General features: G+C 34.8%; 1 protein-coding gene across 6 annotated transcripts in view; it reads right to left on the bottom strand.

Annotated features, from left to right (window-relative positions):
• NUP210L (nucleoporin 210 like) overlaps nucleotides 1-12173 on the bottom strand; it is a 115253-nt gene that overhangs the window by 88863 nt on the left and 14217 nt on the right. For 4 of the 6 annotated variants that reach the window (XM_074223434.1, XM_074223430.1, XM_074223433.1 and 1 more), the window contains exons 5-11: nucleotides 11738-11888; nucleotides 11271-11403; nucleotides 10319-10477; nucleotides 4304-4372; nucleotides 3783-3848; nucleotides 3359-3465; nucleotides 2433-2573 (exon numbers count right to left, since the gene is read on the bottom strand). In XM_074223434.1, coding sequence (XP_074079535.1) covers nucleotides 2433-2573; nucleotides 3359-3465; nucleotides 3783-3848; nucleotides 4304-4372; nucleotides 10319-10477; nucleotides 11271-11403; nucleotides 11738-11888 — 826 coding nt within the window. The remainder of the gene's footprint in view (nucleotides 1-2432; nucleotides 2574-3358; nucleotides 3466-3782; nucleotides 3849-4303; nucleotides 4373-10318; nucleotides 10478-11270; nucleotides 11404-11737; nucleotides 11889-12173) is intronic. The other 2 variants (XM_074223435.1, XM_074223431.1) reach the window with 1 other exon arrangement.

The following is a 12173-nucleotide window of genomic DNA, read 5'->3' as shown; positions in this document are numbered from 1 at the left end:
TAGATTTAAAAATTAATTTCAGAAAAGTAATTCGACTAAGGAAAAAAACAGAAAAAGTATCGTTATTTCTAGAAAAAAATTCAGCTGCTACAGTTTCGGGCACAGGTAAGGTGAAGTAGATATCTAATGAAATGGCTTTGTTGACCAAGAGGAAATGAAAATTAATCTCTACTTCAGAAGTGGAGCCCAAACTTTTACTACTGCAATATTAAGACCCTGACTCTTGTGTAACTTATAGTAACAGGTGTGATATTTTCATTATTTATGTATTCTAATTCATTTGGTACCTAAATAGACTTTCCAAATCTTTCTTCTACATTTGGCAGAACTTTCTAACCAAACACTGATCTCAATTAGTCATTTTATGTCATCAGGTTCCTTGTCAGCTAAAAAAGTATTTAAATATGCTTAAAATCTTGAGAAGTGGATATATCAAGAGAATCTGAGAGAGGCACTACAATGATGAAAAAATTGTCAGCTTTGGAGGCAGTAAGGCCTGAGTTTGAGTTTCTGTTTCTAAGTCCTGTTTCTGTGATAAATATGTGACCATGGGTAAGTCAATTAACTTCTGAGTATGTTCCATGCAGCTCTCTATGAATATAAGTTACAAATGTAGCAGCTGGTTGGTAATGAGTAGAGTAATGGACTTGGGGTCAAGAGGATCTGAAATCAAATCCTGCCTTAGATACTTATTAGTCATGTCAATCAGGGAAACTCATTTACCCTCTCAAAGTCTTAGTTTCATTATTATAAAATGAGGATAATTATGAATACTTTGCAGAGTTGTGAGGACCAAATGAGATGTGAAAAATACTTTGTAAACTTTAATATATTACATAAATATTCAAATATTATTATGAATAGCAGACTGCCATAATGAAGAGTTTCCTCATAGGGAGTACCCTATGAACAAATTAAAGGATATGTCCAAATTTTATAAAACAAAACAAAACACAAAATTAATCTAAATTGATCTTTCAGTCAATTAAAGATTCAAAAACCCTAAGACAGTTAATCAGTTATTCATACATTTTCTTTTTCTTAGTGTTAGGTTTTAACAGACATAAACAAGGAGACTACAGCAAGCAGTTAAGGAACTACTTCAACTAAAATTAGTCTGGTCCTTTGTAAATTAACAAAGACACCTCAGTAAGAACAATCTCAAGAGAAATCAGGGTAGGATAGAGACAAAGTGGACAATGAGAAGGAAATACAACAACTGGAATTAGAGATCCTTGTCAAATCACAGTTCTAAAGCTCCTAGAGCAAGCCTAGGTCATAAAGATATTAAATAGTAGAACTGGGTTTTGCTTCAATTGCCTCATGTGTAAGATGAGGAGGTTGTTCTTGTTTTGTTTTTGTTTTTGTTTTTCAAGGCAATGGGGTTAAGTGGCTTGCCCAAGGCCACACAGCTAGGTAATTATTAAGTGTCTGAGACCGGATTTGAACCCAGGTACTCCTGACTCCAGGGCCGGTGCTTTATCCACTGCGCCACCTAGCTGCCCTGAGAAGGTTGTTCTTAATCATCTCTAAAGTTAACTTCCAAATTTAAATCTAAACTCCTATGACTCTCTCCTATTCTCTAATCTCTAAGATTCAATAAGACCTGCTTTTATAACTCTCAAGGTATGTTTCAATAGTTCAGCAATGAAAATGGCAATAATATCATTATAATACTGTATTACAATATTATTTATAGCTATTACAATAATAATATCTAATATTTATACAGCACTTTAAAATTTTTAATTTTAACTCAAAGGCTAATATGCCTCTGATTGGAGATGAGGACATTAGAGAAGTCATCCCAGATGCTCCATTTCAATAGGTGGCCCAGGTTAATTATCTCATCATTTCCTAACCAGCTGTTGAATTTTATTATACTCCCACACTAGATATTTTCTTCCCTTTTAAACTTATTTTTATGTGTTTTCATTTATTATCTTCTTTCATTAGATTGTGAGCTCCTTGAGGACAAGGTTTATCTTTAGCCTGACACCTAGTAGGCACTTAATATTTTTTTTTTTTTTGGTTTTTGAAAGGCAGTGCGGTTAAAGGACTTGCCCAAGGTTACACAGCTAGGTAATTGTTAAGTGTCTGAGGCTGGATTTGAACTCAGGTCCTCCGGACTCCAGGGCCAGTACTCTGTCCACTGTGCCACCTAGATGTCCTGACACTTAATATTTATTGACTGACATGCTGGAACCAAGTAAATGACTGTGCAGAATACTGCAACTGAAAAGGTTTTGTCAAGAGAGAGCTGAATTCAAATTCCACTTTGATATTTAATAGTTTTGTGACCGTAGATAAATGAGGACACAGTCTATGCTTGAAATGCCTATCTCACAGGGTTAAGATGAGATGATGTAAACTTCTCTGTACTATACAAATGTTAGCTATTATTACTACAAGAGTGATCTTTTGATTCCTACCTGATAAATGATTGAAGTCAGGTTAGCTTTTATTACTGTGACACCATCTTTAAGAATTGTGACTACATGATAGGAGCCATTGATGGTAGATACTTCTTCTTCAAAGTACTCCTTTGGAAATTGGTGTATCATCCTGAGATTCTGAAAATCAGCCCATAGCAAACACAGATGTGCAGAGAGGCTCCCTTCCCAGACCCTCTTAATCCCAAAGTGTCTGGGGAAAAAGGGATTTTATGCATTCATGGGGAAAAGAAACCATATATTTTTTAGATGCTAAAACTTTTTAAAATTTCTGGTCTCTGGACAGGTATAGTTGAAAATCTATAAGTTGCTATAAAGAGGGATAGGAGACAAGACTGAAGATATCATTAGTATAATTTTGCATTTTTCAAAACTATCTGTCCTAGCTCTACTTCCAAATCACTGTATGATCCTTGGGAAGTACAATAAGCAAAGTGGGTCTCTCAGGTGTTTTCTGAGGTTCTATATCACCTATTGTTAAGTGGGCACAGAGCTTCCCACAGCTGTGCAAGGTGCTATCCCTAGGCTAGCAATGCCATGTGTTCTCCAGAGGTACAGCTTAGAAGCCTGACAAGAAAACAAATAAATAAATAATAAATTTTAAAATAATTAAATAACTAAAAAGAAGTTCAACAAAGGGAGGCAGACCTCCAAAGTTTCATCAACGGGGATGCCCCCAAATTCTAATTCTGAAGTACCATTATGACTAAATTATATAATTTGACTTTTCAATCATTATCCTTAAAATATTTGGATATTTCAAAATTGAAAACTACCAGCTTGCATCATTAAAGGCTGAGTAGTTATACAAAGAATAAACTTAATAAAATAGGTTAACTCTCAGAAGACCTTTATCCATCCTCACTCAGGTAAAGAAGAAAAAGGTTTCATAAAGAAACACTCACATCAGACACGTAGACCTTGGTACTACTTTTATCATATACTTCAACTGTAATGACATAGGTTTGCTCCACTTCCAGACTCCATCGGTCTCCAGGCTGGACAGTAAAACCTGTATATATATATATATATAAAGATCAAGCAAGAGCACGTTAAGAGTGTGTGTTTTTCTACTAGGTGATGCAAAACAAAATGAAGAGACCCCACCAACAGCCTGTCTAGTTTTGTACAGAGCCAAAATAGGTTCAGCTCTCCCCTTCACACTATATAGCTTTAGTCAGTGTAGCTGAATTCTCAGCTCCAAAATAGGAGTTACCCTAGTGTTTGTGCAAAAAACAAAACCATGAACTATACTTGAAGCTCCCACTGGTGATGGATCTGGCCAAGTTTCAGCTCTTAGAGCTGGACCTATTGTTCCCCTGGACTTACAGGACACATGGTGCTTCTTTTTTCCTGTTGTGAACACAGCCTTCTCTCCTTTCCTGAATGAGGTATCTGACCCAAACCCAAGAGAAAAAGAAGCTTCATATTACATGGATCTTTTCTTCTAAGTTTCTCACAACCTGTTTCAAGATTTCTTCTTCCAGCTGATGACAATCAGTGGAAATAAACAAGGTGAGAAAATGTCACAGTAAAAACTGGGTCTGAAATGAGTTTTACATCTCAGTTAACAAAATGGCTATCAATTTTCCTGAGGATATTTTCTAATTCCTTCACTTAACTGATTAGAAAACCAAAGAAATTGGGGCAGCTAGGTGGTGCAGTGGATAGAGCACTGGCCCTGGAGTCAGGAGGACCTGAGTTCAAATCTGACTTCAGACACTTAATAACTACCTAGTTGTGTGGTCTTGGGAAAATCACTTAACCCCATTGCCTTAAATTAAAAAAAGAAAGAAAGAAAACCAAAGAAATTGAAACTAAACATTTTTTAGTTTTCTCAACATTAATACCTAAAAATCCAGGTTCTACAATGTATATGGTACAATTTGGGAGTCCAGACACAGACCGCATATGGACATCTTAGTTTTTGCTTAAGGAAAAAAGGTTACATAGTGCTATAGAAAGACATTAAGGTATAGAAAGCTATAAATTATTTCTTTTATTATCCTAAAGATAGTAAAGACAAGAAGGAAGAACCTGAGTTATTTGAAGCCAGTGTCCAGTACAAAGTCTTGCACAAAATAAACACAATGTTTGTAAAACAAATTGAATATGGTTGAATTGAGAAATCATATGAAAATTATTTTGCCCTAGGATGTTCAATATGGTGTAGTAGAAGGGACACTGGACTTGGAAGTCAGAAGAGCTGGGGCTAGTCCAAGTTCTACAACTTACCGGTCATGTGATAACCTCTGAGATTCCTTCCCATTTTGGTATTCCATGACATTAGACTTAACTACTAGTCACTTAACTACTTTGAGCCTCAGTGACCTCATTTATATAATGAGTGATCTAGAAGTGCCCTCCCAACACTAAGGATCTTTGTATGGTCCCATTAATCACAGGGCTGTTTCAAAGCTTGAAAATGAGAAAGGTGGTACAGAAAGAAAAAACATGACAGTTTTATTTTCTATTACTCAAAGCAAAGTTTTCACGCAAAAATTCTTTACCTTGACCATCAGATACACAGTTACCTAATATTCATTTGCTTTCTTTAGATGTTCATTTTCAAATAAATTAAAATCAACTAATTACTAAGCTTCTCAAAGTACTGAGAATGCAAACACATCTAAGCAAAACAGCTAGGTAGTACAGTATTAGTACTAGGATTGGGTTCAGAAAGACTTGAGTTCAAATCCAGTTTCAGATACTTAACAGTTGTGTGACCTTAGGCAGAACTCTGTCTCAGTTTCATCAAATATAAAATGAAGATAATAACTATCTTCCAGAATTATTGTGAGGAACAAATGAGATATTTGTAAAGCACTTAGCATAGTGTCTAGCCCATAGTAGGTGTTATATAACTACTAGTTATAATGCTTATTGTTGCTATTACTATATTTCACATAATACACATGAAAAATTAAATTAATGACTTATGATTTTATATATACTATTTTTGCCTTGCAATATCATAGATTATTTAAAATAAACCATCATTAATTTAAACTATAATTAATTTTAGTTTGTGATCATTGATTCAGGGAATATTTATCATCACTTAATCTATAAAGGAGGGGTTTGCTCACACATCTCTATAATAATCACAGAAAAGTGAGATTCAAAGAAGATGCTAAGAGCTACTTAAAGGCACTGTTTTCAAATTGTGTCAGGCCCTCCAGTAGCATTAGAAGTTATTACATAAAAGCATCTGACTGGTTGCAAAGTGCTTTCCTTCTAAAAAGCCTGTGAAATAGGATAGTCTCAGAGAATCTGAAGACTGACCCAAGGTAACATTAATTTGTAGCAACACCAGCTCTAGCACCAAGTCCTGATCTTCTGTCAATAATTTCAGTGTTATTACTACAATTCTCAAGAAGGATATGGTAATTAGAAATTATTCTTATAGAAGCATTCAAGTAAAGCACCTAAAGTTCTGTGAGGTCACTGTTTATCGGCCTAGTTCTGGTTCTTTTATGTGCTTACAAATAATGAGAACTGTATTTCTTTAAGGAAAAAAAAATTCTCATGGTTTTCTTCCCCCTTTTTCTCAATAAGACTAAATATATAAATATGTTAAACACGATTATATATGTACAACTTAAATGAGATGGTTTGCTGCCATAGGGAGAGAGGAAGGTGGTAAAAAATGTGTAAATTAAAAGCTTAAAAAATACCTTTACATACAATTGGAAAAAATAAATAAAATAAAATTTAAAAAATGCAATTGAAAATGGGCAACCAAATATAAATGCGGCATACACACAAAAGAAAAAAATCTATTCAGCTTTGTTTTACTATTTTAAATAATCCTTTCTTATAATTAGTACAAATTAATATGTTCTACTATATTATCTATTATTCTAGATTATAGGTTTATAGAAACAACTCAATTTGTTGATAAATGCCATATATATATATATATATATGTATATATATATATATATACATATATATATATATATATATATGTAAGTTCAGAGTCAACTGAGTCTTCTTAATATCTTTTCTTCATTTTGCTTCATCCAGATGCCTTCTCCCACTATTCTCCTTCACTGCTGCCTTACGTGACAATCTTGCCAAGGCTAGTTCTTCTACATGCACAAATGACCCAATTTCATCTCATTTTTTCCAAAAGATGCTTCCTCTATCATTTCTACTTTCACTAAGCTTCAATCTCTCCCTTTCTACTGGTTGGTTCCCTTGTTGCCTGCAAATATACCCATGTCTCCTACATCCTCAAAAAACCTTCACTTGATCCTTCCAAACCCACTAACAATATTGTCCCATATCTCTTCTACTTTTATAGGTGCTTCAACTTCTTTTTCTCCAGATTTGGTTTATTATTTTATATTATTACAATAATCTTGTTGTGAAAGTAAACATAACCCCCCCCCCCAAAAAAAAGATAAGAAACCTCAAGAACAGTGAGAGAAAAAAAATGTACTTCAGTCTGTATTCAGATTCCACTGGCTCTGTCTCTGGGATGAATTGCCTTTTTTATCATGAGTCCACAAAAGAAGTTGCTTCAATATTTTTCCCACAGTTGCTATTACTAGCTCTATTCCTCCCCACTCTCATCAACTTCCTTTTCTCTCATTGTTTTCCTAATTCTCTACAAGTCTGGAATCTGATCTCCATTAATTAACCCAAACTACTGCCCTCTCCAAAGTCACTAATGATCTCTCAATTGCCACAATACTCTGGGTTTTCATGACACCACTCTCCCTTATCTGAAAACTCCTGAGTCTCCTTTGTTGAATGTCCATTCAGGTTATACCTGTTGACCATAGGTGTAACACAGGGCTCTGTCCTGTGTTCCTTCTCTTCTCCCTCTCTACTGCTTCACTTGGTGATCTCATCAGCTTCTATGGAGACTCAATTATTATCTCTATGCTGATGATTCTCAGACTTATTCTGCCCTGATCTCAAGTCTCACACCTCCAATTGCCTTTGAAAACCTCAAAATGGAAGTCTTGTAAACATTTTAAATTCAACATGCACAAAACTGAAATTATTATCTTCCTGCTAAACCTTCACCCCACCTCCTACTTCCCAAATTCTATTGAGGGCAATATCATCTTCCCAATCCCTAGGTTTGCAATCTGGGTCTTAGCCTAGCTCTTTACCACCTTGCCCCTCATATTCAATGTGTTGCTAATAAATATCAATTTCACCTTGGTAACATCTCCCAAATATGCCCTCTTCTCTTCTATTAAAGTACCACCTCCCTAGTGCAGGCCCTCATCTTCTCATACCTAGACTACTACTAGAGCCTGCTAATGGCTCTGGCAACCTCAAGTCTTTCCCTATTTTAGTCCATCTTTCAATCAGCTGCAAAAGTGATTTTCCTGAAGTGATTTTTCTAAAGGGCAGGTCTGTGCTTGTCACCTCCTACTCAATAAACTTCAGTGGTTCACTATCATCTCTAGAAGAAAACATAAAATCTGTTGGCATTCAAAGTCTTTCATCTGCCCCTTTACCTTTTCAGTCTTCTTATAGCTCATACCCTATCATTTATTCTTTAATCCAGTGACACTGGCCTCTTTGCTATTCCCAAATAAAGACACTCAAATCTAGGCATTTTCACTAACTGTCCTCCATGCCTGAAACAATCTCCCTCCCCATCTGTGTCTCCTGGATTCCTTCAAATCACAACTAAAATCTGATCTTCCACAGGAAGCCTTTTCCCATCCCTCTGAATTCTAGTGTCTCCTGCTGTTGATTACTTCTAGTTTATCTTGAATATAACTTATGTATATATAGTTGTTTGCATGCTGTCTCCTCCATTGGACTGTGAATTTCTTGAGGGCATGGACTTTCTTTTATTGTTTCTTTTGTACCCCCACAGTGCCTGACACAATGCAGGCTTACTGATTTTTGGCTGACTGACAAAAACTATAGGCCAGAAAGATCATTTGTACATGAATGCCAACAAAGAGATGGATTCTTCCCTTTCATGTTTGAAGTAAAGGAAATCATACTTACTCCCCTCACTGCTAAGAGCCACCTTGGGACAACCACCAACCAGACTAAAATAGTCCCTCACCTTCATGAAATGTCTTGGTGTATTCAAAAAAATCTTATTGATATCACTTGATATCTTATTGATATCAATTTTCCCTATAGGGTCTAAATGAAAAAAGATAAGGGTAGCATACTGGGGAAGAAAACTTTTAACCCCTGGCAGTGAAAAGGGAAAGACTAAGCCCTGGGACCCATGGAATAAATTAATGGGAGTAGCTGTGGGAATTCACCTCAGATTAGAGAGATGGATCCCTGGATGGCTTATATTGGCAGTCAATTCCTTACCAATATCCCCTTGCCTAGGTCCTACCTCTCAAACTCATTCTCTTAATTTCTCCATCAACTTTGTATTCAGGGCCTTTGTCTCAGGCCTATCAATGGCTTAGAACTAGTGGAATTCTCTTTCCCACAAATAAAAAGAGAGAATTCCTGCTCCTACAAGGGTAGGGGAAATGTATTACTACTGTTCCATATTAAGACTAATAATGCATTTTCCCATAAAAATATTATTATGGTTGCTAGGCTAACAGTAAAGTACATTTTAGATACTTTTAGAACACAGTGTGTCTGTAAATTGGGAACTGCTAGTATTTCAAAAGTTAAATATTTCTAAATGCAAAATTGGGGGATGCAGTCCAAATCACCATTTAAATTTTGTCTCAGTTTTAATATTAATTTTATGTATTTTTAATCAACAGATTTTTACACATACCAATCTAAGTCAGCTCCTAGAGAGCAGCTGTTAGTAAAACTTAAGTTATTATTTTGAAAAGTCATCTCTTCAATTATCCATACTAAATTGGGAGAAATAAGATCAAATAAAATCTACAGATTATTCCAAAATTTGATTCTCCCCATTTATTCAACTTAAGAATAATGTTATGGCTACCAAAAAATATCATGCAAACTTAACTTATATTACCTTCCAGAGAGCAGAGGCTAAGGAAGTAGTGGCAAGAAGTCCAAGTATTACACGGACAGGGATAATTCATCTCTGAAAAGTTCATGATAATCAGATGTGTTTCACAAGATCCCAGAAGTGGAAGGGAACTCAAATATTTTCAAGTCTACTCCATACCTGAATGGGAGTTCTCATTATCACCACTCTTATAAATGGCTATTTAGTTTCCCCTTGAAAATGCTCAGCAGGGGGCAGCTAGGTGGCACAGGGGATAGAGCACTGGCCTTGAAGTCAGGAGTACCTGGGTTCAAATCCAACCTCAGACACTTAATAATTACCTAGCTGTGTGGCCTTGGGCAAGCCACTTAACCCCATTACCTTGAAAAACCAAAAAAAAAAAAAAAAAAAAAAAAGGAAAATGCTCAGCAAAAGGAAAACTTGTCATCTAGGGAAGTTGATCCTTGAACTACTGGGAAATTCTATTTATTGTAAAGTTTTGACTTAGAATGAACTGAATTTACTTCTGAAGTATCTACCCCTTGCTCTTAGATTGTAGACTTTCGAAACAAGTCAACTAAGTCTAATTCTCCTTTCCAAATGACAACCAATCCTTGAAATATTTGAAGACAGGTACATCTCTTCTCCAAAATATTATACAAACTTAAGTTTCTTTCAGCCTTCCCTTCTTGGCACAGAATTCAGTCTCTTCATCAACCCAACTGTCCTCCTTTGGATGTGTTTCAGTAAATCAATAATTGAAATTCATAGAAAATAAAACAATGAATATTTCAGGTAATATTTTTACAGGGTTTCCTCTAAAAGAGTTCTTAAATGACATGTACTGAATATTCCCACTAAATTATTTTACCATGGATCAAGCCCAGCAAGTTCAAGTCAACAAGCAGTTGTAGTTACTACAATATTATTAAAAGGATACTCTTATGGACAAAGACCAGATTGGTCTGGCCTAGTTGGAGAGCAGTTACTGTGGCTGTTTTTTCATCCAGCGAAGCTGCCTGACCAAAGACATATTTACTAAGAGTGACTCTATGATCTTGCAATTCAAGCTTATAATGTTCCAAAGGAAAATCGACCTCTGTAAGAAATGGAAGATACAGAGATAAAGCAATATAAACCAATAAATGGCCTAGTCACTGAAGATTTATGAAAAATTAAATTTCAAGAAACCAGGCATAAAGTCTAAAGAAAGAAATAATACCCTCTGCCTCCACTTCCTACGCCTACTATGTAATAGAATCTACTATACAGATTTTTTCATTATCTCTTGGGAAAGGAATTAAATGTGTACTTTCTGTGGTGAAAACTTACCTACAAATAGCCTGGTAGGCTGAGGAACAAGAGGTGATGACTAATTCAGTGAAAGGACAGAAATGAGAAATGTGAGAAGAAACAATAAAAATTTTATAGGATGGATAAATTATATTTTAAATAACTACATTGGTAAGACTGCTGAGTGGTTTTCATAATAGGTTTCTAGAGGTTTTCCAGTTAAGTATTTAAAATGACTTCCACAGTCTCCAACAGACTTCTCTATCTGAAAACAGAGAATTTAGATATGTTTATAAAGAATGAAATCAAATTAGCAGATAAATTATGTTGTTACCCAGTTCAAGATAGCTGAACTGTCTATGTTCAATACTGGCACAGGAATAAGTGAAACTTGAAAACATAAAGAAGAATTCTACATATTTAATATTAAATAAATTTATTAATTAAATCCAATATTATTTAATATATTAATTTAATTGATATATTAAAGTTAATGTATTAATTAAATATTAAATTGCCTTTATCTTTACTGCTGTTGGAGAAAAGATTTGTCAAGATGTGTAGGCAAAATGAGATTATACAAAGACCAACACACTTACCTGTCATTTTCCCCTGGACTATTTTGGCCACTCTGTATTTGATATATGCTCCTACCAAGAGGTAGATATCATGGGATGGTATAAGGAATATATTCTCCAAAACCAGCAAACGTACCAATGCAGCTGACACTTTCTAACAGAGGGGAAAAAAACAAAACAGATACTTAAGCTTCCAACATATCCCTTCAATGCCAACTTTGATGGCATTGTTAAAAGTAGCATTTTAAAATAAACTTCTATATCCTAACATTCACCTTTAGATAATTTTAAAGGCAACTGTATAGCTTGATAATGCATTAATTTTAGTCAATGATTAAAAATAAGAAAATCAATACTTTTTTTCTAGGAGGGTGAAAAGTAATTGAATAGTAAGAAAGCAAACAGGTAGAAACCAAAAGAAATGAGATTTTAAATGTAAGAAATAAGAAACTACACAAAAATACTGAAAGTTTATAGAATGAATTTACCTTATAGAAGGGTTCATGTATACGAACTTTTATAACTGCTGCACCTGTCCTAATTCCAGATACCAGAATCATATCCCCTTGTTTCCCTGCTTTTTCCATCTCAGTTATATACTTTGGTGGAGAATATTCAGCTTCAGAGTATTTCAGAATTCTAATAAAATGGGATTAAGTTTGCATATAATTGAACAAGAAAAAATCAATTTCTTCTAAAAGCTCTAACTAGATACCATAAAAATGCTATGTCTCCAGTGGCATTGTAGGGAGAAAAAATTCTAACTGTTCTCATGAGAACTATGAGGAATAAGTTTCCTACTATATCTCTAATACTAAAATGGAATTATAATCTGAGTTAAGAACTGCCCTCTGTACTAAAAACAAAGTTTTTAGCTATTAGTTAAAATAGGAGAAAGTGCTAGTTATTTGATGAAACATCTTG

This window comes from Macrotis lagotis, chromosome 2 (genome assembly GCF_037893015.1).
Source record: "Macrotis lagotis isolate mMagLag1 chromosome 2, bilby.v1.9.chrom.fasta, whole genome shotgun sequence".
In the NCBI taxonomy this organism is placed as follows: Eukaryota; Metazoa; Chordata; class Mammalia; order Peramelemorphia; family Peramelidae; genus Macrotis; species Macrotis lagotis.
This window is presented reverse-complemented; position numbering and strand designations above follow the sequence as displayed.